Source organism: Homalodisca vitripennis, chromosome 2, assembly GCF_021130785.1.
Source record: "Homalodisca vitripennis isolate AUS2020 chromosome 2, UT_GWSS_2.1, whole genome shotgun sequence".
NCBI classification, from domain to species: Eukaryota; Metazoa; Arthropoda; class Insecta; order Hemiptera; family Cicadellidae; genus Homalodisca; species Homalodisca vitripennis.
This window is the reverse complement of record NC_060208.1, coordinates 81,482,459-81,509,094: the sequence shown is the minus strand read 5'-3', so window position 1 is coordinate 81,509,094 and position 26,636 is coordinate 81,482,459. Positions and strand designations below refer to the sequence as shown.

The following is a 26,636-nucleotide window of genomic DNA, read 5'->3' as shown; positions in this document are numbered from 1 at the left end:
TGTAATAAAAAAACTGTATTTTTATACACAATAACTGTAGTTGATATTCTAAGAAATCTCTTGACAAATAAATGTCAATGTGTAGCAACATTAGGTTTCAGCGGATCCACGACATCTATGTTTGGATTCTCACTATCATTTAAATGTGTTAACATGTACTCGTTTTTGTTAAGATGTAATTGCTGATTCGCTCTTGGCAGAAATCTGCGCACGTAGGGACTGAAGAGGTCAGGGTTCATTGTTGCGGTGTTGGGAGTTCCGGTGAGTAAGGACACGATCAGGCCTGCCACTACTCCAGTCAGAGTGCCAAGCAGAGAGTAATAGTTGTAAGACAGTTGGTACAAGAGTGGCACAGAACTATCCGCAACCACGGGAGATCCTACCCCAGTATAGTTGAAGAGGCTTGAAGTACTGGAACTGGAACAATCGTCAGTAAATTGAGGTTATAAACTAATTGAACCAGTGAATTAATTATTTTTTTATATATTCGTTCAAAAATGTTTACCCTAAATTAAATACGCACCACTACTAGTTTTAAAAATGTATATAATAACGAAAAAAAAATTAATATTAATTGCACTTAATATGTTTAGCTTAAAAACAACGCAGGTTATGCTATAAACTAATATTAATACATTTTTCATTTATATTGTTCATAAAAGTTTTGAACTTTCCTGAGAATCTATTGTGAAAAACTTAACAGGAAAATGAGGTGTAAGCGCTTTTCATTGAAAGTTTTTGAATTCTAACTGTCCCGTCTCTCTATTGTGTGGAAGTGCGACATGGATTCAGAATACTCTCAGCATATCACCTACACACCTACACAGCGTAGAAGTATGTATAAGATGAGGGGGAGGGGGTAGAATTTGCTATGTCCAGCTGAGCTTAGCCACGCTGAAATCAATGATTTACCATTGTCGGAACCTGTCTTCCAACGTCTGTTGGGGTGTTATTCATATGGGCATATTTCAATAATGTGCTATAGTGTTAGGGCTGTATTTTAACTTACGGTTAACTCTTTTGTGAGTAAGTGTGCTGTGCTCAGAATAATAAGTAAGAGCTGCAAGAAAAATATATGATACTTAAAAGGTGTAGGACAGAAGAAAACCCCCAGAGTAATCAGATTAAAGCTCCCATTTGTCCCAAAATTCTATGTAAATATGATAATTTGGCTTTTGGGTATTCATAATAATGTGTAATAACTGGAAAAATAACTGTTGACAAACAACTGTTCCTAGGCGGAAAAGAGTGCTACAATATTCAGACAATGGTTGAAGATAAATTAAGAATAAGAACTTAAGGAAAAGGAGAAAAGGAAGAAGTTTTAAAAGGAAGAAATTTCTGGATATATATTTCAATCAAATTTGATTCAAATCTTATACTACTTAATATTTTTTTTAATGAAGTCCTTTCAAAAAAGACTTAATGACTGGGAATAACTGGAAGCAATTATACAGTATATATGTGATAAAAATGAATAGGAGTCTTTCCACTCGGTTTTATAGGCGATTAAAGCCTACACGTATCCTTATAAAATATTCAGTAATTTTATCTATGATGAAACAAAATTTAAGATTGGAATACTATTTTAATTCCCACAATTTTTAAAAGGATTGGGATATGTTATTAAGTGCGACATGTGAATATTTTACACAATTTTTTAAAATAAGAATTTGAAAATTAGGTTTCAGTATGTTACAAATTTATAATTACTCTTTTTTAGAAATACAACAATTAATTATCCCAAAAAATAACATAAATCATTATTTTTTGGTTCTATGGACGTTAGTTTAATGTTAGAATATAAACTTTTATTTAATGATTACCTAATTATGTAAAAATAGAACCCCTTCAATTTAAAATATAGTTAAATTTATTTTGTTCATTACTCACTTAAAATTGTCACTTATATTGGCAGGGCAATTGTCTATACTGGTGACTTTCCCTTGGAATCGAAGTTTTCCTTCCAAAGCATATAACTGAGCGTTTATGATCACCCAACTGGATACCAGCAGACTCGCGACCGCTGATGCTATGGCACCCTAGAATAAAATGGTGCAACATCAATGCAATTCTCTTGTTAATTGCTCATCTAAAAAATGAGATTTTCATTTAAATTACATGATATACATGGATGAGAAACTTTTAGAAATGCTGCTAATTAAACACTAAAAGTCACAAATTGAAAATTAATTATACTTAAATGGTCTAGTTGCATAGTCATTTTACCAGAACTTATTAGACAACTGTGAATGTTACGTTAACTCCTATTCGTTCTCCTCTTATTGCAGTTTCTAAATTCTGACGCTGTGACATACTTGACTTGTGGAATCTGTAGTCATGTTCGTGTGAAGATATCTAAAAAAGTTGGTGACGAAAAGCACAAAATGAACTCAACATCGTTTCGAAATCACATACCCCACGATTACAAAATATACTGCAATATAGGTGAAGAAGTTTTCTCATTGTCTCATCACGTACACAATTGAGTGCACACGAAGACTTAAACACGATCTACAAAACCCCCTGCAATTTCGCCAAGTCTGTGGTAGTGTGAGATTTCAGACGCTGCATTAAGAGGAAGGAGAACTGGAGCTAAACTCAACATTAACATTGTTACAACTCTTCCCACATTAGCTACGTCATGTGTAGACAATTGTGCTACATACAAAAATAGCGCTGAATTTAAAGATAGAAATAAAGTTATTTATAATCAAAATTGTAAAGCTTATCCAAGAACCTAGTTTCTATTTCAAATACATTCATAGCCAAGTTTAAGGTATATTTGGACTCGATCAGTCAAAAACATTATAATGATATTTTAAAATCTTCACAAGTTTAATGGATGTTTACTTGTTTTTCAATGTTTCCTAATAAAGTATTACTTAAATTGTTGTAAAAACAAATTAGTACTTTAATATTTTATGATTAAATCCAAATCTAGTTCATTGAAAAGAAATATAAATAATACCATTCGTTATTATATTTTATCAATTACAGTAATGATACATAGAAAATATTTATTAATAGTAGTTTGGTACTATTTTAATTTCACACTTAAATTATATAAAATTTAATCAATATATTCTGTTAGTAGTTCACGCATTTGGTCCAAGCCTCAGTTTGGTCGTCGAGATCTGACCACGTGACCAAAAACTGTTCCTGATTATTTTAAGCCGTCAGAGATTCTAATGTGAGGAATTTTCTCAGAATGAGCGTACTTCTTTCTCCCTCTGCACGGGAATTTCTATCCTTTGGAGTTAAAACATCTAAACTCTCCTTTCTCCCTAGAAGGGTTTACTTCTGGCTGGTTTATAACTTCCAGTTGAACCTACACTGAGTACCGCAAAAACGTGATGTCACTTAAATCTGGACAACCCTATAGTATGTCTATAAAATGGCTATTAGGATGTCCAGGAGCGGCACATCACTAGCGCAGATATCGAGATATTGGGTTCAAGGGTAGATCGATAAGTCTAGTCTACCGCGGGGATAACTGTTATATACTGGAGTTGGTGTGGGTCTCTAACTGTTGGAGGTAGTTGCTTGCCTGAACATAACTGCGTGCCACCCCTCTCCGCTTTGACTGGAGAGGCTGGTACAGAGCTGGCCTTCCAAGGGAACATGACTAAGATTAATACCCAAAATCCTTACTGACGGATCTCGTCAGAAGGCGGCCCCTTCCCCCTCCTTAACCATCCAGAATATCCTGTAACTACAGAAGCAGCGCAAAAGTCCTTTAAGGACTAAGTGCAATTTCTAAGATTCTTTTCCTAAGAGAACAAAAACCATTTCTCATTACAAAGTGATTCTCACTGCCTTAAATTAGCCTTGATTACACAAAAGATAGAACACATAAGCCTTTCATGAACATTGTTCACTGTGCTATCTGACCGCTAGACGTAGTGAAATAATTGGTTAGACATTGCGCAGCACTAGTGAAGGACCAGTCCTGGTTCTTAACCTCATTGGGACGACTGGGCTTGGATAAATTAAACTATTCAAATTGTACTACATTTCTAGTAATGTATTAAAAAACTACAAGTTTCAAAAACATTTCACAGTTTCTAAAACTTGATTCATTAAAATCATCAGTGCACAGGAGGTACACTCAGAAAGTAATAGGTAAATAAGCAATGCGAGATTAACACTCAAACTATATATGTGCATTTTGTTTAAGGTGTAAAAATTTTAAAAATATTAGCTTACCTTTGAATTTACACATGGGAAGAATATTCCAAGTGTAAACAGTGACAAAGTCGCACCATAAACAATACTGAGCATACTCACTGTCACCTGTAATATTCAAAGTCCACCGTTAATTTACACATGGGAAGAGTATTCCAAGCGTAAACAGTGACAAATTCGCACCATATGCAATACTGAGCATACTCACTGTCACCTGTAATAGTCAAATTCAACCGTTAATTCACACATGGGAGAATATTCCAAGTGTAAACAGGACAAAGTCGCACCATAAACAATACTGAGCATACTCACTGTCACCTGTAATATTCAAATTCAACCGTTAATTTACACATGGGAAGAATATCCCCAGTGTAAACAGTGACAAAGTAGCACCATATGCAATACTGAGCATACTCACTGTCACCTGTAATAGTCAAATTCAACCGTTAATTCACACATGGGAAGAATATCCCAAGTGTAAACAGTGACAAAGTCGCACCATATGCAATACTGAGCATACTCACTGTCACCTGTAATAGTCAAAGTCAACCGTTAATTTCTCATTGGGGAAGTTTACGCAGAACATTACATACGTTATAATAATGAGTTAACACAGACTAATTACACCATAGTAAATAATTTGACTCTCAACAGTTAGATAGGAAATAAGCCTAATATTTATGTACTCAAGCTTAACAATACCCCAGTATTTCGTTTTTCTCTCGTAATATGAATCGGTCAAGTTATATCCTATTTATTTTGACTATGTTGCGTATATTGTTAAAGTTAAATAAGTGTATATATTAAATAAACAAGATAATTTTTGTCGAATAGTTAAAAATGATATTCTGAACAATTCTGGTAGTTTGATAATCTAGTTACTTCGGGCCAAATTTAATAATGGTTTAAGGTTATCATATATTAGAATAAATTGTCATGTAATTGTAAAACGTTATTAATGATAAACACCATGATTGACACGGAGTTAATAAGTTTTATAATCACATTTAGCGGCAGATGTAAAGAAAAAATTTAGAAGCATCTATAATGAGGTTAACCAGAAAATCTCGCGTCATCTGTAGGTTTGAGGGGTGGAGGGATGAATAGCAGTTGCTATTGATATTTTTAATAGGTATGTAATCAATTTTGTAACTGTCAATTATTGCTAATAATACGATTAACCTTCATCCTAATTCATGTTTACCCTGAATTATTTACTGGTATACTAGTAACCTCCTTGTTCGTCTCGTGCTGAATTACTTGACTAACAAATACATTAAATTACAAAGTCCAAGTTCGGTAAGGATCTCACCTGATAGATGGTCCCTAGTTTCTCAATTACTACAACCAGCGATGAGGAAATTATGCATACGATGACGATAATTGATTTTATAATAGTGAATTGTTTTTCTTCAGAGTGTTTTACTCTGGGATAGAACACTTCCATGAAATCTGTATACAATATTCCTCCCACAGCATTAAGCCAGGCCGACAGTGTACTGAAACATAATTTGAGAGTTGTAATTACAGCTATGAAAATCGAATAGGGTAAACATACACAAGGAGATCACTACAACAGTTTCAGGCTCTATGATTTGTTCATTAATTTTATATTTTACTAACACCAATATTTGTGTAAATTTTAATTGCAGCCATTTTACCAAACAAATTAGTATAATGAGATCGGTTCTCTCCGATGATGGCTAACATCTTCAATGCATTTTGCTCAGAGTATTTTACAAACATAAAAAACGACTAAAATTTTAACTAGGGAGAAATGTTTTAAAAATCACCATTTTAAAAAGGTTTGAATGATTCTGCATACAAATCACTAATACTTTCAATATTCGTTATTTAATAGAGTGCTTCTTTTCCTACTCACCACAAAGTAGCCAAAAAAGAGTTTAATGCAAAGTTATTGTTTTAATAATGCAAAAGTTTTTAAACATATAAAGTTTCACATGAACTAAAATCTTATTTTCGAGACTAAGGGTGAAAAGAAGTATGAGCCAAGTGAGGAAGGATTTGCAATTGCAGCGTACAGACGTGTTCTCTAATTGCGGGATAAAGCCATGTAAGTTTACCTAAGAGCTGCACTCATGACTCCAGACATGAACAGTCCCGCGAGTCCAGGATAGTCTCTACCAACTTCCATCACGTACAGGGGCACCATTTGATTGGCCTTAGCGATAACCTGAGCAACGAAAAATAACATATTAATCTACGAGTATATTCTTTCCGGAGAGCCGCTGCCCCAGAGGATTACAGTACCAATACACAAACACTCACAGCTGACCGCCTTATATCTGAACGCTTTAAGTTATCTACTGGTATCGTGGTGTACAGAAACTAGCTTTTAATGTTTTGAAATGTATTATCCAAAATTAAGAAAATGATCAAAACCTGGTATAACAGTGGTTTTGTTAAAGTAGTGGAATGGTGATTTTTAACATAGCCCTATACATTTACATTCTATCATTACACTTGTATATGTACCCGGAAAGTTTATTAATTTTCTTTGTTTGATATGCTTATAATAAGTTTATAAAATAAATAATATTAAAATAGAATGAAATCAACTGTGCAAAGGACATCGGGAACATAGACACCAGGATTCCGAAATATTATAAGAGCCATTATCCTCTGAACAGAGTGTAAATCAAGCACTGTACCGTGTGCATTGGTATTTTGAAAAAAACCTTAATTTAATTGTAACCACTCAACATATACAAAGAACATTGTATAATAAAGATATTATTTTGGATAGTAGTGTTAGGCAGAATAAGAATATTGTAAATTTTGGATACATGAACTCAGGCTGCGACAATTATCTACTAAGGCTGAAGTGGTAGTTAGTTGCCAATCTAGAATTTTTTTTATTATTTTAAAAAAAAAGGAGAGGCCGATCTCCTTTTAAGCCTTAATCTGTCCGTCCTCATGTGCCACTGGCCTTTGCGAGGATCTTATCAAACAGAATAAGGGGGAGAGTCGATACAGTACGAGGTTGATGGTACTGATAAAATGTGCAACGGTCAAAGACAGGATTTGAACCCGCGTTATCTCTAACTCGGACCCAAAGTCCAACGACTTAGACCGCTCGGCCATCGGCACTCCCAGAATATTCAACAAGTCTACAGGGCCAGTTTATATCTCATTTTAGGTCTTATGTTTGCCTATGTAAGAATCGTTTACAAATGGCTTGATCTATCAAAGCAGCCATGCCGGTTTTTACCTTATTTTGACTACATCATGTACTGTTGCAGTTAAAAAGATATGTGCGTGGTTTTCAGCATTTTTAATATTTTAAATTGTCAATGACTATGGATATAAAAACTACCTAATTTATTAAAATTTAATGTTCTATTTAAGATTTCACAAATTAAAGTTTTATTAAAATCAGTTATTTCTATTTATTTAAAATTGAATCAAATTAAATAGTTAGTATGGATTCAAAAATAAACTCTATGTTCTAAATAGCTACATGAGCCGTACGTACTGAACCTGGCAAGAGTGAATCTCAAATTACCTGTTGAAATTTGGTGCAGTAATGTATAATAATCTTTTAAATAATTTTTTAACTCTTGGTTAATTATTACGTTTAAGCAAGCAACCATTAAGTACTGATTCATCTAAATATAATAAATGTTGGAACGTTGAAGTGTTATTTTTTTCTTTTCGGTTATATAATTGTTTAGCAACATTATTTATTACATTTTCAAATATTATAATAATAATTTAATATTTTATTACATTGCTTATAATATTATTTTCTTGGTCGGAATATAAAATAAACTCTTTGTTTTTGAAGTTTGTTTTTTACGATGGAAGGATTGTGAAGGAAACAGAATTTTTCCAGATATTTGCCATAGTTCAGTTATACAAAAAATCAGTAACACTACGTTTGGAAATCTGATCTCTTCTTAAAAACGTAGTGTATCACTGAACGATAGCAAATGTCAGGAAAATCCTGTTCCTTCATTAAGTAAACTGTTCAAATTTTTTTAAATATAAAAGTTGTGTAATATATATATATATATATATGTATAAAATTTAAGTAGAACATGAATGATCACTGCACCAATAAAAGTACTTGTCTGTACAATTCAGAAAATGTACAAATGTTGCAATTTGTATTCTGTATTTCCAAACTTATTCGATATCTCACTATTTTCAATCAGTTTCATAATTAGTTAGTTACTTGCAACAAATACTGACTTATTAATATGCATCTATTTACTGACAGTCTGTAATTTTACTTTGTAAATTACATACATATTCAAAGCACACTACCAGAAGTACCGACATAATTAAATTTGTGATTAATTATCTCAAATACACCAAAGAAAACCATAAACTTGGTGCGCTTACACCAATAGTGTACTCATTCAACTTACACCTGCGGCGACAGGATCACAGTGATGGTATCTCGCGTACAGAACGACTCCAAGGAAATAGCAAAAGGTGTTTATCACTATAAACCCAATGCCGCTGTAGAACAGAACCCTGAAACACAAGTACTATTAATATTTAAGTAGTTTTGTAATAACTCTTGTAATACTCACTGTTTGAGTAAATTACAATAGTGCCAAGCGCATATCATTCAGTAGTTTTATAACTACCTACGTAACTCCTTGCTTAAAGTTTGTTTTTGACAAATGGAAGGTTTATTAGGATAACGATATTTCGGATATTTGCCATCGTTATATGCTACAAAAGGTATAACACAACGTTTTGAGGATTGGAATCTATCCTCTTCGTTAGGTGGGGGAATTATTAGTACATATAATAATAAACAACAGAAAGAAGAAAAGAAGAGAAAGAAAAGTGTTTTGGGTATTCCTAAATCTTGGGGTTTTGATTTTCATTCCTTCTGTTCTTTAGTTTTGTATGTACTAATACCTCTCCTCCTGACGAATAGGATAGGTTCCAATCCTCGAAACGTTGTGTTATACCTCTTGTAACATATAACAATGACATTGTCCAAAATCCTGTTATCTTACCAACATAAATAAAATCGTTTAGTGTGAATGTAGGCTTTACAATAACGTAGGATGTTTTTGTAAGGTACATAAAAATCTACAATTAATAAGTAAGCTTAACAGTCAACCAACGACCAATTATAATTAATGTGGCTTACTTATCTCAGAATGTCACCTTTTCTACAATTTCAAGCTATGTTTTGTCATGATTTTTTTTCATGATTATTTCTTAGGCTTCTGTTGTGTTATTATAATTTTCCCGTGAAGATTATACAAATAAATTGCTCTCATGCTTGAGAAACATTATTTTCTACTATGATCAACACTGCAATCTCTCGAGTGCACAAACGCGTACTACATGTATCTTACGGAGTGAGAAACACATGGATATTCAGAATCTCTGAGAACCCATCCTTTTGAATAAGACAAATAGCAAATCCATAAATAGCTCTTACGTGCATGTTCTGAACCCTGACCACTCGTTCTATACCAAGTAAAAAGACCCTTAATATGATCTCTGATTTCCCTTCCTTATGAGTAACCCTCACCTTGATTCAAATAAAACAGAGCATAAGGAAACACATCAATATTGCACAAAGTGTTCCCCCAGCCAATCATACTTTAAGAAAAAAGTATAGGTTTTAACATATATACATAAGGTCTTTAAAAACCGCTAAATAACAAAGATTACCTTTTTTCACGTCTTTACCCGCTTTTTGACCACCCATAAAATACGTTTTAATACCACTCCTCACAAACACCCAGTAGGTAGTGCTACCTGCCAGACATGCACTCCAAAGCCTAAGACCGTCATTAGTTGCATTATTCCAAACAGATCATATATTTAAGTAGCAGTGGATACACGCTGGTTATTCCAAACTTCTTATTGTTATTGCATTTTACAATTTTAAGTAAAACTACTATTGGTTGGTAATTTCCCATAACATGACCTTTACCTACATTTGAACTTCTATTTGTTTAACATTGTTCTCCTATATTTCAATTTCTACACATTATTTAAGTATTTTACTGTATCACCTTGTGTAATACATATTTGTAAACATTCGCCACAAAATAAACTGGTCTTGCATTGCTTGGCACGAACCAATATAGTCCTATTTTTATTTAAGGGCTAACATCAAAGGTTCAAACTGAAGACCTTGTAATCCACAGACTGACTTCAAGAATAGGTTTGTCGAGTGTGATTGGTGGAGAGGGAAATCCCTGCGTACTCATTGATTTGCACACCAGTATCAATCGTAAACTCCTAGTAACGTTTATGGTCACTTTCATAAGTATCATCTGTTTCCTTGCTGTGAATAGCCATCTTTATAGAAAAAGATGCTAAACTAAATCACACCCCAAAGGTAGCACCCTCTATTAAAGTGAATGGTGAAGAAAACTTACCACTTGGCGTGTCTGTACGTGGGAACGGAGAGGAACTTCTGGAAGGACCCGGGGTTGGCTACAAGTGCAGTCATATAGTTACACGTGTAGCCGATTATTACAGTCCACACAGTGTTACGTGCAGTAGGATCTGGGTCAAAGCTGAAATGTTCGTAAAGTCCATGTGTTATTGATTAGCTCACTCACTTGAGCTAATCACACTGAATATACATCTATTGAATAGTCAATATGACATTGAACAAACAGAGAGTCTGGTACAGTTGAAGGTAATATAACTCAAAATAAGAATAAAAGCATTACTTATAGTTAAAAGGGAAAACATATAACAAAGGGAAAATCTCTTGAACTTCTCTAATTGATTATGAAAGAAGATTACATAATCAATTATGGGATCGTAATGTGATCCCATGTTGGGTCAAAAGCAGATAATATTGCCTGATTATCACTTAAGATAATCAATCAGTACACTAAAGCAAAATCGGCTGCTAAGGACAGCCTATTATAAATCCAATTTGTGTTTCGTCTGAGACAAAAATTACGAAAAGTAAATTATGGCCTTCTTCCTGTTTCACATATGGAAGAGCATGGCATTGAAGAACTTACAGGAATACTATTGCCCAGCTAACACAGATTTGTTAAAAATGTGTGTAACATTATTGTTGGCAGTAGAAGGTTCATAGTCATCTTCTAGAATTCAAGAATATGGCGAACAATATTCATAAGAATACCTATTTAGAGAACTATTTTAGTTTAAGTTTTTTTCCCTTTAGAGCCCCTTTTTAGTCAATCTTGCTTAATCATAAATACTGTATATTGGCTGGGCGTCTGTGAAGCTCATCACTCGGAAGGCAGGAAAAATTTCACTTCTTGTCTCTAAGCATGATATCTCAAAAACCGAAACGATGTACAGTCTTGAAATTGACGAAGCTTCATTTCTACATAGATAAGGTTGCCTTTAATGATGGTTTGAATCCATTTATAGGATTTCGCTGAGCTTTGGTGAAGCCTTATTTTACTTGGGGTATTATTTGGATACTTTAATATTGAAGTATAGGCTTGATATTTGAATGAAACGTTGTTTCCATATAGGCAAGATCGAATTCTATGTTGGTACACATTCCTTCATTGGATTTTATTGAACTTCACTGAAGCGAAATCTACCACTGAAGGAGATGGCTTTAAGTTCGGATGAAACTTCATTTCTGCATTTCAAAATTCCAGAAACGATCGATGTTCTTTCACTAAATATCTTGCATCTGACAAGGATACCGTGATGGTTACAGCTATTTTCTTTTAACAGTGGCACAAGTTAATATGAAATTGAGTGTCATGAGTTTTAGGTTATTCTCATAAGTACTATTATAGAGTATTGTTTTCAACTTCCTTCATGTAAGATACTCATGTTCTTTATATCAAAAATATATCAAAACAATCCTTAATGTAGGGGCTGTAAGTGTTTTAAATCGATTGAATGTTGTTTAACAGTATATTAAATTGTCTGGTACAATCCAGTTATTTAAAACTCTTGTAAACAATATAAGGTAAATACTTTAAGATAAAATAAGTGTGTTAGTCTATATGTCACTACTTACTTGAATAGCTCTAGCCTTGTTCCTTGTTCGTTTATTCTTAGAACCTCTCGTGGGCCGCCGAGTTTCCAACACCCCACCACAACAATAAATATCGTTCCAAAAAGTGTGAACACGTTCTGTATGGTGTCGGTCCACATTACTGCTCTCAGACCTCCCTATCAACATGAATGTGTCAAACCAATAGATTAATTTGGCCAAACTTCAACATGACATAGGAAATTTTCCTGGACTAATGATAATAGCTTCTTATTACAAACTATAATAGGTTTTGGCATATTTTGATATATACTTGTTTAAAACTATTACATTAAAATCTTTTTTAGATGCCGTGCAGTTAAATATTATATGAAACCTAGTATGCCAACATTGTTTTTCGTACTCACCTAAAATGCAAATATCCTCTCTAGAACAATATAGGAAGTAATAGATTTGTTGTAGCTGTAATTTTAAAAATTATACCAAATTGAATATTCACCAATGGCTCTTAGACTTAATTGTTGATATTCGTTGATATAACTACTTTTTAATCGCTCGCTTGTTGATTTATTATTTTCTAAATTTGAATCATCACCACGTTGTGAAACCTTACTAGATAAAAAAATACTTGTAAACAGATAAATTGTAAAATTTTAAACGTCTATTTACTTGTATATGGTATTAAACCTCTAAAAGATGTTTGTTGTCGTAAAATAAAAAAAAAACTAGTAAACTTTCCAGCTAGGATGGAAGGTCTAAAAAGTAACTTTTTCGTCCCCAACTGGTACCGTGGCGTACATAAACTACCCTTTAGATATTTTAATATACTGAAATTATTTTAAAAAATTTGTTATTTCTATAAAAAATCATATAAACACGTTGGTTTTAAAGGGGTAACATACAAATATATATGATATACTAAAAAGAGGTTCGTTAGGAGGAAAAATACTGTAGTGAAAACGTGTAAATATTAAAAAAGAAGAAAGCTGGATTACAGAGGGTTACATTATTACGAAATGGGGTCTGTGTAGAGTCAAAATAAACGGAATTACTGTGTAACTTACGGTAATGAAGTCTTAACCCTCACATCACACAGTAAAGCACGGATTTGTTCTACGAGTCTGCCTCGGGATGACAAAACACTGTCTATGTAGTAAGTTTTACCACACCAGTACGTCATGGTAAACGAACGCAGTATAAAAACGAGATATTGAAACTAGGGAGCCCTCCCATCAACATAAGTAAACGAGTCTTCCACCAAACGAGTAAACACAATAAAAAGGGGGTTTAAAAGGGGGCACGAAAATGTTTAAGCAATCGTGAACCGCGGTGGAAACGAGGGGTGAAACACTCACGTCGATAAAGAGATACTAACTATCACAGTTAGTAACTAACTAATCTAACTGACTAACTAATCTAACTAACTATCTTATCTTCATTGTTTAATTTCTAGTGCAAGGCATTGTAATATCTTAGACTAGATGTAGGCTAAAAAGGTTGGAACTAAGTTTCCAACCTGCATAGGTCAGTTGCATAATTAAACGGGGCAACAAGACAACCTCAACTGTAATGTGGGTAATATATTATATCTGATTCATCCCAATCAGAAGTGTTCATATATGCGCAAAACCTGAAATAAGAACAGCAGTTTTACTTAACCTCTGATTTTCTTCCCAATTAACACAAATAATATGAAAATTTCTTGTATATGTCGACTTCCATTTGGAAAATATCATAGGGCTCTATTACATTACATCATAAGTGGTTTCACTAAAAAACTGTGGATTTAATTTTTTTTTTTTAATTGCGTGCAAAGCTGTGGGTTATTGTTAGTAAATAAATAATGCAGCCTTTGCATAATGGAAACCCAATAATGGTCATAAACACTATTTATGACAAATCACTTATAATTTTCTTAATTATGTTTCATTGTTATAAACTATACTTACAAAGGTGGTATACAGTAGACAACATATGCTAGTAACCCATGTGCAGACATGGATAGACCTGTAACTGTAACAAAGATGGACATTTCAGCAGTTTCATCTGTTTTCCCTAAAACTTTTACATATAAATTGTCACATCTAAATTTAAGTAGTGTAACGATATAGTTCAGTAAGTTTAAATGAATTTATAAGTTATGTGCTGTACGCCTTATATCATACAAATATTTTTAAATTTATAAAAATCCATCTATTTTGTTAAGCTTTGAAGTTATAGCCGTATTATGAAATGGTTCGGCTCACTTAAAAGTGCATTTACCTTGATTAAACGCAATAGCTGGAACAAATAACACAACAGGCATATACACCACCTGTAAAAAGAAAACCATGTTGTAATTTACAACATACTGAAATGACTGAATCTACACAACTGCACAATAGGGTTAGGCACAACCACAAGCACAAGAGAAATGAAGACATAAATAAGAGTGTAAAACATTCAATGCTCTTTTGGGCGTCTAATAAAAGTACTTCTACTGTGCATTACAGAACCGAGTTTAACTCTCTCCAATCATACAGCGTTAGAAATCTCAATGTTACTTTTCGTTCAGAAAACACCAAAAGACTTTATTAAATAGGTTTTTGGGATCTAAAATATATCGTAGAGTAGTTAAAAAAACAGAGCATTTGAACTGATGGAACATCAGAAACGCTGCGTGAGACCGACATTACATCTTTCCAAGTTATTTTATTTTAAACTAAATGCCTTTTTCGAGCAAAAATATTGAATTTTGATTTTTGTTAACCTTTTAAAATAAAAATAACTGGTCATCACTGTTTGATCAATATAGTTTTGTTTTCCCATAATTTTGAAAATCATGAAAGATATTCGACAAATCCTCAGTAGTTTCCTACCAGTCCACCAGACTACATAAATAATAACCATCGTTAAGGTAGATTATTAATTAACATGCTATAACATGCTATGCGTTGTTTTATGAGCATTGTTGTTTTTTATCTCTTTTATTACACGACCGCATTTTATATAAAGTTAGCTTAGGTTGGTTTTGGTATTGTATATATATATATATATATATATATATATATATATATATATACACATACACATATATATATATATATATATATACATACATATTATATATTATATATTTACTTAAAATGATACAGTAGTGTTGTAAACAAATGTATTTACTGAAAATTTTTGCTATAAACCAAGAGTAACAATAATTCAACTTAAAACATTCAAATGATAACGCAAGATATAATCCAGTTTTTACTTCAGGTTTCCTTTCAGGCTAAAAGGCTTTATTGTAATTTTATTATTTGCTGATACTAATCGGTACACTGATAATATTTCCACCAAAGAAATAACATAAAAACTCCGCAATAATCATGCAAATAAAAATCAATCGAGTTTCTGCTCTTCTCATACTCTTTACAATTGCGTTTTTTCAGAGCGTCAACCACAAAGATTCTTTTCGCTATTCCATTAAACATTTGCAATTAGAAGTTCAAGTAATACAATATAGGTACAATTTGTATTCGTGTAGAACATTTTTTATAAATGCAGTCATACAGGAGAAACGACCCATATTTTGACCGCAATCTAAGCTAAATCACAACTAAATCGAATTTTGTAGGATCTAAGCGTACATAGTTGATACCATTGTCTTAACTGGTCGAAAAAAGTTTTTTCATCTTTTACCATTTATGCACATTATTTATATGACATAATAGTTCACATTTTGTTATTTGTTTTTTTATAAATAAAACACTTAGAGAGTAGTCATGATGCCGATCGCGTAACCATGCAATCTAAAATTTTCTTTTAAATCGTCAAATGTTTTGAATATTAACTGTTTAAATATTTTCAGCTCTTTCTCCTAATTCAGAGTATTAAGTAATGAATAAGTGTCATTCCATTTATAACTCTGTATTCGCAACAAAATAACAAATCATATATCTGTTTTAATTATATTGATAAATTAGTGCCAACTCACCAGTATGCAGGTATACAATAGTGTGCCTAGAATCCTGACCCTGGTATTGAACCTCAGCTCCAAATACTGAAAATTTGAAAAGAAAAACATTAATAAACAAATATTTGTACGGAAAACATACACATAATAAACTATCTTTCCTCATATATAAAGTAATAACGATTCAGCTATAAATAATTCTGAATATAAAAGCATATTTATTATAATACAAGGATATTTAGTATTATATCCTTATAAATTATTCTCTACATTAAAAGAAGGAGGAATATATTTTATTGTTATTATTTATAATCTCTCCCAAAATCTAGTCCATGCTAAATTTTTATTCGCACATTTTGCAGAAAATAACAACGTCATCCTGCTCTCCAATTTAAACTTTTTACACTGCTACTTTTTCTTTCTGTGGAACAAGTATATTTAAGTACCTTAACAGAAAAAGCACAAACATGCCAGAAAAGGGTCCGCTTAGTGTATTACAGTGAACAGTGAGTTTGGTAATATTAAAGACAATAATTAAACCTTAATTGCTACTCCATTTAGCAGTTTATCCATGGCATAAATAGCACTATAGCTCTCTAAAAATTCAGCCAATTCTAACAATACTTTACTGAACGAGGTGGACACATAAAAATATAAACGCTTTTTGACTGTTCTACTAGGTGCTGACATACAAAAATATTATGGGGATGTTTAGTAATCAGACCATAAAAATGATTCAAGATGAAATTTACATTGTTATATTGCGTGAGTGATGATCAGGGTCAAGTGTTTACAGAGATGTTTTATATGTATACAAAGTTAATTTCCCTACTTAATATTTTGTCCAAAAAAATTTAACTTGCTTAAATTAAATTAAGTTTAGAAAGTAATTGTTTTAAAAACGGTCATTGGACAAATTGCAAGCGTTATGAGATTACAGTCCGTAATACCGATATTGGGCTGATAAAATTTCTTCTCCTTAAGATGTAAATTCAGTAACAAAATGTCTGGAGAGACTAATAAGGCACGAAGCAAAGCTATTGTACGTCTTCTAACTATGTAAAGTTTTACTAATACTGATTCGTTTAGCGTTAATTTTACTATTAAAAATCAATTCCAAACAGTTTAAGAAAAGTATAAATGAAAAGCATATAGTATTTTACCTGAAAAATTGAGTCAAGTTGAAGATTTAAATATACGGGAAGATAGAAAATACCTCCTATTGCCAGCGCTACTATAGACGCCAAGTGCCCGATGAACACTTGAGTCCCATGCAAGTACACCTCAACAGGAATGCCCAGCAGAGCGATTCCTGAAATATAGCTGCAAAAACACAATTCACAGCAAGTTTATTACCTTTGAAATTTTCACTTAAGCATTATTATTAAATAAAATTCATAAGTAAGTACATTGAAAATTATGCAACTGATAAAAAATCACTGATATTACATTAAGTGTAAATGTATTTATTCAGGCATAGATAAAAGAAAGTTTAGTCTCTTTCATCATTTTAGGAAACATTTTTTCGTTCACTAAGACGATCAGCTGATAACCCCTTTATTAATTTACTTAAACAAAAAACAACCACAAGTCATGACTACCGGACATACAGGATGTTTAATGCGGATAAGTGTGGAAAATGAACACCATATTCTGCTAAGATCTCTGCAATATATACACCATGAAGAGGGATAGTGGACACTGTCTAGTTAATGCAGTATTATAGAAATGGGAGCTAGTTCAGTTTCACCAAACAGGGCTAATGGATGTGACTGATAAAGGTTCAACACTAAGGGACCCTCAACCACTTTAACAATCTCTCTGTACAATAACCAAGGTAGAAGTACACCACACCACCTGTCATGTAATTGCTTCGCAAAGATTGCATGCAAAATTGAATAGTTAATTTCATTTTAGAGATGTCCTGTGGACAGATAGTTAAGAAGGCAATCGTAAAAAAATAATTTAACCCGAAAATGACGCATTATAGAACCTCCAATCTTGTAGAAATGAGGTTTTCATGCAGAATGTATAAAATTTTTTTGAGATGTCTTAAAATACATTCAGTTTTTAATTCATTAAGTTGGTTTCATATCAATGTTTAAATAACAAGTCTACACACCATGCAACTGTAAAATGATCTTTCATTTGTTGGGATAGTCAGGCTACATGTGTTAATATCATACATTTTTTAATATCTTACGGGTGTATTGACCTTGTTTGTCATCATGGTAACCCATAAAACCTATGTGAAAGTATTAGCTAACACATAGCCAAATATAATGGTATGACATGCACCACCATCGAACTCATTGTTCCTCATAAGGAAATGATTGAGCTTCATGCACAATTTCAAGTCTATAGGTCAGTTCGTATTCGAGATATCGTGCTATCCGCGGACAGGAAGAAATTAAATTTTTCCAGCTTCACTAAAGCTCAGCCTATAAGACCTGTCGATCATACAGCCAACTAACACTAAATGTTTAGTTATCCTTTCACCCTAATATGCCGATATTATTGGTAAGTAATGTGCTGCATTTAGACATTTATTGTATCGTCTAAGTGTCAGTGACAACGTCGAGTTGTACCAACGTAGATTCTCTGACAGATACCGACAAGTGAGACTCTTCGCAGATTGAATATAGATATTTTCGTAAAAATAAGTATTTACTCTTAAAGAATAATTTTTATTTTATTAAATTATCATCGTTAATTCTCGATTTTTCAAGCTATAATTGCTTTTATTAAAGTAATAAACTATGCTTTCAATATTATATTTTTGTAATGGAAAACAAAGAGTTACACGTAACATATATTTATGAATATAGATTTAAAAAATTTATATTCAAATGATTTGTCAGTGGCAGTAAGTTACAATAAAACTCTAATTGACATTTAAAACGCCAAAACTATGAGTTAATGTCTTTTATTAAGATGTAATTTTTAAACTTAGTTTTAGGTCATGTTGAAGAAGAAAGTAATCCATGTAAAATCATTATTAATACGTGTTATAGATTGACGTCAAATACATATAAGGAATATTTTAATTATGCATATATCTTGTTCTGTCCTGCGACATAACTAGAAAAAACAGTGATGTTTTTGATTAACTGTTTCATTTACAAAATAGTTAATTAAAATTATTAAATGACAACGGGTATTTTGTGTGTTTTGCCAACAATTCAAAGAGGCTAGACTAATAAGATTAAGTTTTACTTGTTTCTGTTTCGTTAACATTTTTGATACTATAGCATATATTAACAACTGTGTATTACGTACAGATGAAAACTTCACGTATCCTAGTTTACAGAACCGTTTCGATTGTTAGAAAGAACATATTATTCGTGACAATATTTTTATGTTAAGAACGGTAAATATTTTTATAGAAGTACAACTGTTGGGCATGCAGATGGCAATGACTATACGAATGTATAAATTGGCGATTTTACTAACTAATTATATATTGCGAAATAAAAGTGTTATACAACAGTACTTAGTAGGTTTTTCGTATAGCTTTTGTTATATTGTATTGATTTCAGATTATTACATTTGATGGAGGGTAATAAATAAGAGTTTTACTTAAACATAATAAATGAAATAATATAGCTAAGGGTTTTTACAAGGGCAACGACGTTTCTGTCCCAGCATTGGGTGTGCCTGATGGTGGCTGGATTGCAGAACGTCTCATATTACGAACCTGGCTACATAGGACATAGATGCGGGGAGCACTCCCATAGTCTTCCCGCCCAGCATGTAATCCTTGAAGGTCTTCTGCTTGTTGAAGAAGGTGTAGTAGACGCCAACTAGGACAGAGAGCAGTAGCATGATCGCCACCACTAAATATTCTACCCAGGAGAACATAATATGTAGTTCTGCTTCCATTTTCCTGTACCTGCTCAACAGTTGAATCAGATGTGTTTAGCAGATCTCTGGAATAGTATCTACACCACAAATAATAGTATATGGAATAGCATCTACTCCACAAGTAATAGTATAGCATCATTTTATGGCTTGATTCCTTAGGATTTCTATTGTTACGTTATTATTGTATTATATTATGAACTTTACATTATTGTACACATTGTAATATATAAGGCTTTTTGTATACGTACAAAAACTATACGTCTGGGAAATTATATTTCTAGCATCAAACTATAATATCTAGGGCTACATGAATGAGATAAATTCTAATGTAGTATATGAGACGTTTTTGGGATAAATTATTTTCCCAATTCTTATATGTAGGTAAATCACGAAAGAAAACAAAAGAGGACAAGCAAAATTAGCGTTTTATAGAAATCTAACACAGCAAGAAGGCCGAGACATAAGGGACTATTTACCTTGACACTCAGGAAAGTAACATAAAGAACTCTGTTCCCAAACCTTCAAATTTAGTACTTCAGAGAGAAATTCTAAATTAAAAAAAATTATTTTGAGGGAATATATTTTATTATAAACTAAATTATTAAATTATTTTATTATATGCTAAATTAATGCTCTTTTGTTTAAACCCATTCACCAAGTATATTTCAGATTCCAATTTTGCATGAGTTGCAACGAATTTTATAAATTTAGATTTGGAAGGTTTCATACGATCATAAGTTATAAAATGGCATATTACAATATTCATACATTGCATAATACATTATCTAATAAATAAGACATTAAAATAAGAAACGTATGATCACCTTACGAAATCTAGCACCGCTCATCAAACATTTACTGTTACTTGATTTCTCTTCTGATTTCTCCAAAATTCCACCATAAACATTAGAACTGCTTGTGTAGCTTGGTTATATCTAACCGCCCCAAGAAGTTTTTTATATATTGGAACTCCATTAAGTAACGCAAACTTTCTAATTTGCTGGGGCAGAACGGAGTCTTAAATCGTATGGATAATTTTGACAGCAACAATTTTTAACCTCAAGGATACTTTTCTACCGATGAGAGATTATCGCCCAAGGGAAATGTTTCATTAAGATACCACTATTGATCGAGACCATGCACTTCTTAGATAAGAGAGATCCGCTCTCTTTAGCTCTGAAACCTGTTTCTCAGTGAGGCTTAGTACAATATGGATTATAGGGATTATTACCGATTGTTATCGTCCTTTCAGCTTTCTATTAATATCCTTCCGTTTTAAAAAGTATTCGAAACAATGTAATCTATAAGACGTGTCCACTACTAACAATGCTTTACCTTAAACTAACACACACACACCATCTCCCTAAAGTACTACCACTTATTAGCGCTATCAAAGGCCTTATGTAACTTACTTAATCAAAAGTACTAGGTCTGTAGGTCAGTACGTTGTATCTTTACTCCTTAGTATCTTGAAACTATGTTATTCCCCTTAATGGACTAAGACCTCACATCAATCGCGAAGGGTGAGTAGTGTGGCGGTTCTGTGCCACAATTCAAACTGTATCATAGAAACCCCCAGATACCGTGTAGAACGCATTATCATGGCTTATGACATGACAATCACGAGTTTGATTTGTATCAAAGAGTCGGCATTCTTTGACACATGGAAACTGGCTCTATAATGTGACAATGCCGTCTTTATATTTTAGTGCGTATTTATTTTAAGAAAATAAGTAGATTCGAAATAACTGATATTTCCAATCCCTTAATTCAAGGGATGTGGGCTCATCTGTGCGGTAGGTAGTTTGAATTTCCCGCCTAGCCACCATGTCGATACGTAATCGGCACTCGATCAGAGACCTGCTCCAAAGGGCTGGGGCTTCTACTATTAGTACCTAAAACCAATATTAATTGTACAAGTAAATCTGTCCAAACCATGATTTTTAGTTGTGTTCTAAGTTAGTTGAAATGCTGCATTGCTCAATGTATTGCAAAACTTTTCTGTTCAATAATTCTTTCTGTGTGAAACAACAAGGTACTGTATTCAAAGGAACTAATTGATGACACGATTAAAGGTAAATATATTATGGACAGTTTATAATAAAATATATTACTATTTAGTACTGGTATAATAAAACAATTATTTGTTAAATTTCATTTCATTACTTCATAAAAATCACAATTTAACAATTAATGGTTATTTTAAATTATTTTAAATTCTCAAGAAATTGTCGGTACTTATACCTTTGTAAAAGACTAAAGAAAAGATCGTATAACGGTAGCTTATATTAGCTTACCTTCTCAAGTGTCCGCATTGTATCTTTCGCCACGAGCATGAGCGTTAACGACTTCAACCACTTTTTAAACCGACGACATACATATAACCAAAGAAATATAATCAGAGCTATCAGAACGCGCGCTTTCCTTACTAATATACAACCACTTTATGGAGTGGTAATATTATATAGAGAGCACTGTAAAACGTAAACTTATCTCGAATACGTTAATTCATGTCAAGGCTATCTGATGGACTATATTAGTGAGAAATTTGCATTCGTTTACTTCGAGAATGGAAGAAAATAATTATTTGGCAAAGTTTAATTTTCTATTGTACAATAGAAAATTTGTACAATTATCACAAAGTCTATCTATAACATAAAGGTAAACATGCACGGCATAATGTGAGCTATTAGGATATAATACTTATTATGTAATTGCTTTTACGTTTATCCTAATAATATTATAAATTCTAAAGTGGCCTTGTTTGTTTGTTTTGCTTTCATGCGTAAACTATTCATCCGATAGTACTGAAATTTTACATGGACATTTTTACGATGGATAATTTCTTATTTCGAAAATCCTTATTGGCAACGCCCCACGAGTTTCTAAAGCATGAAAAATCCCATCTTGGTCACATGATTTGTGTAATATGAAAGAGTTTGTTAATCATTCTGCGTAAACATTGCATTATGACGGCACGACTATAAGTTGAAAATGAGCTCGATATATTACCAATAATTCCATATAAAAAATATCATAGGACACTTTCGTATTACAAATGATTTCACTAAGAAAGCTATGAACTTATCTACTCGTACATCTACCAGTAATCTCAATTACTAAACACACAGCATTCAATAGTTTCAAAAAAACTTTAGTAGTCTATCTTTAATCTCTTTCTGTATGTTTCCATTCTGTTAGTAAACGCATGTCTGATAAAACCAAAAGGATCTATCAATATCGGGCCTGAATAAAAACAACCAAGCAATAGACTTCAGAAATACAATCAAAAGCACGCTGTTTTTTTTATTTTATTTTTACTAGTATTTTGTAGTGTTTAAATCCTCTTTAGGGATATCTTACTGTACAATCGCAATGTTACCTCCAAGTACAGACAATTTCAGGATAGTGAATGAAAAAAGTGTTTAGTTTTATTTAAATGTTTGGGGTTGAATATACACAATTTATAGGCGTAAATATTAAGTTCATATCTTTATTGTAATTAAAAATGACTGGTGATGCTTTTGTTGCTTTCTTAAACTGTGTTGCTGGGCTGGTTGGGGGGAGCGATTATTAGCCTGAATACGGATTTACCCTATTCTAATATTATATTCTAATTACAATGAAAGGAAAGTTAAAATGATTACTAAGTCTACAGTAAGATTCTGATTGTTTTAATCACATTATCAAAGCACCGTTGTCAAAATATATTTAAACATATTTTTCGTCCAATTCTACGGGTTAGATTTTTAGCTGTGCAGTAGATCATTAACAATGTATTTTACAGTATTTAAACCAAGCATTCATTGTATGAAGTCTCGGCTGTAAGATTTGAATTAATTTGTAACCAATTTAATTTAATTTATTATATAATATATTATTCACAACGCTTTCCTTTATTCCTCTACATTTCACAGTATGTTTATGTAGATATTTATAAGATGAAGTTTTTAATCTTTTTATGAGAAATACAAACAATTATTCATAGAAGTGCAAGAACTTAAACGTTGCTAATATATTTTAAACAATACAAATTAAGATTATTTTACAAGAAGACAAAATATTAGATATGGCAATACAATTTTTAATAGTACAATTATTTTAAATTATAATGATTTTAAAAACATTCCTGGAGGAAGAATGGATAAATATTGAATTAAAAGATTTAAGTGTGATTATAGATTTTTTAAATTAGTTTTAAACATGTTTCTATTAGTTATTAATGTGTTTAAACAGTTCTGTATGATGTATGCTTACAAATATTATTGTTTCAAATTCTTCTTTGTAACTATAACTTTTTTGTTCATAACTTCAATTTTTACATTTTACACAACAAATATATATTTTTTTTTTGTTTTTTAACTAATTGTTCAAATTTTTCTATATTTCAATACTATACCATATTTTTAAACATTGCCTTAATTCTCTAAGGGTTTCTAAGTGAAAATTGTCATAATTTAAATTTGATCGTTTAATTAATTCCCAATCTTTCATATTATATAAATCATTATTATTCATTCCCTTCTTTTCTAGATAATGGTTATTGTTGCAATAGCGGTCACAATGATTTGGGCATATATATATATATATATATATATATATATATATATATATATATATATTATATATATATATATATATATTATTATTATATATATATATTATTATATATATATATATTATTATTATTATTGTAATAATCTCAAAACAGATTTTATAATTCGCACAAGATATTTTCAACTAGCACGAAACAGATTTCATATAAACAGAAGTTATTTTTATCGTTATAAATTGTAATATGCAAGAGTGATTTTAAACCTTTCAAAAGAAACAGAAGAGATTTTATTCATAACTTTTCTTAACTTAAATGTTGTATTTACTTATTATATAGTTGTATTTTACTCGAATCTAAAAATTTTTTAATTTACCTATTTTTTAGAAAGTTTTCATGAAACATCATAGTTAAAATTTCAAGACTGTAAGAAGTAAAATGATTTTAAAAAAGAATAGAATTATAGAATTTTAAGTTCAGATAAAAAAGAGGATAAAATTAGGTATTACAGTTATAAGATTTTAAAGTTCATTTGGCTAATACATGTTTAAGCATTTTATATGGTAAGAATATGAATGAAATGTTTAAGAAAGTTGATTTAAATTTAATTGATATTGTAAAAAGAATTATATATAAGGAAAAAATGAAATTAAAATGCTCTTTTGTTTATACTTAAGAAACTGTTGTTTTTGAATAAATAGGAATATATTTATGACAAACTCTTATCGTATTCTTCAATATCGTTTCTGATCACGTCAAAATTGAACTCTGCAATACAAATTCTAACGGTTTTTAACTATCGTGCTGATGGCCATACGAACATCCATTTTACTTAAAAAATTATGTGAAATCTTTAAGCAATTTTTTTTTTTTTTTTTTTTTTTTTTTGAAATGTCTTAAGCTATGATTTACATTTTGAGAGTTTTTATAGTAAAATCGTAAATTTTAATTTCAGATGTTATTTTAAAGGTTAATTTGTCTGTCTCCTTTTAAAACAGTCAGTTTATTATTTGTGAAGGTGTTTACTGTATTTTATATTTAAATTATATTGTACTAGTAAGTTCTCTAGAATCCATATATTTTTATCTACTTATTACTATGGAGTGAGATTTTTAACGCGGGTTGTACTGGTATGTTTTAAACTATAATGTGGCGAAAAACTTTAAACAAGGGACCCCGAAGCGCTGCTCTAGGGAGGCTATTTTCCGAACATCCAACCATCAAGATAAAATATAAAGTTAGTATATTCTGAAATTTGTATATTTTAACGTATGACTAAAATAATCCTTTGAGCGAATCAACGTTAGTTTAAGGTTACATAACCAATAGAATAAATATATTTGAATAAAGTAGTAGTAATGTTGACAGCAGGTAGTCCCACAAACCACCACCATTCACCAGACAACAATATGCTCTTACAAAACATTTATCAATTTATTAATTTTAAATGTGCATATATATATATATATATATATATATATATATATATATATTTGTTTATTTAATGACTTTATTCATAAAAATAGTATCAAAACCATTACTAACCTTTTAACTTAGTGAGCTACTTCCAAATGTTAGTACGAAGTATTTGCACGAACAACGATAAAAATTTAACTGTTTATCGCAAAAACTACCTATTGCAGTTATTTGCATATCAGGTTTTAACTGCCATTTATCTAATTGCTTCATATATTTGTTTCATAATTAATTGAATTGCCTTTCAATTAACTCATTCTTTTTACACCATGTACTAAAATAACATGTAACCCTGTACCATTATTTATTTTGACTGACATATTTATAAATTATACATTTATAATTTATAAATATAACTACGTAATTTATAACTATAAATTATTATAGTTGAAATACATACACGTGTTTTTCAACTATGGGGATATATTTTTTTTTTAATTCGCAAGTTTTACCTATTAAAAAATCATCATAGCTAGACAATCTATGCTATACTGTAGCAGTAATTGATTATTATATTTAAAATAACGTTTCCGTTTGACTTATATCTCCTAAAATAGTCTATGTTAGAGAAATAAAAGTAGGTTAGGAGAAAAATCATTATGCTAGTTTCACTTAGCTAAGTCGTAATTTTTGGATGAAAGCCATAATAACCTAAA

General features: G+C 31.4%; 1 protein-coding gene across 1 annotated transcript; it reads right to left on the bottom strand.

The window, feature by feature from the left end:
* LOC124355697 (sodium-coupled monocarboxylate transporter 1-like) lies at nucleotides 1-26,106 on the bottom strand. Its single transcript, XM_046806856.1, has 14 exons — nucleotides 26,050-26,106; nucleotides 19,786-19,980; nucleotides 17,252-17,411; nucleotides 16,110-16,175; nucleotides 14,389-14,456; nucleotides 14,092-14,155; nucleotides 12,167-12,321; nucleotides 10,575-10,715; nucleotides 8,583-8,691; nucleotides 6,273-6,382; nucleotides 5,501-5,687; nucleotides 4,210-4,296; nucleotides 1,894-2,042; nucleotides 1-417 (listed from the first exon to the last, which is right to left on the bottom strand). Exons 2-14 carry the CDS (start codon nucleotides 19,968-19,970, stop codon nucleotides 75-77), a joined length of 1,824 nt encoding a protein of 607 aa, XP_046662812.1. The 5' UTR covers nucleotides 19,971-19,980; nucleotides 26,050-26,106; the 3' UTR covers nucleotides 1-74.
* Between the last annotated feature and the right edge of the window lie 530 nt (nucleotides 26,107-26,636).

What these genes read in the sequence shown, in the direction of transcription:
- LOC124355697 (XM_046806856.1), bottom strand. Translation starts at nt 19,970, where the DNA reads ATGGAAGCAGAACTACATATTATGTTCTCCTGGGTAGAATATTTAGTG. An exon ending in AACTTGACTCAATTTTTCAG is followed by an intron (nt 16,176 to 17,251) that starts GTAAAATACTAT and finishes TCAAATTTTCAG; the next exon opens with TATTTGGAGCTGAGGTTCAA. An exon ending in AACTAGGGACCATCTATCAG is followed by an intron (nt 4,297 to 5,500) that starts GTGAGATCCTTA and finishes TGAATATTACAG; the next exon opens with GTGACAGTGAGTATGCTCAG.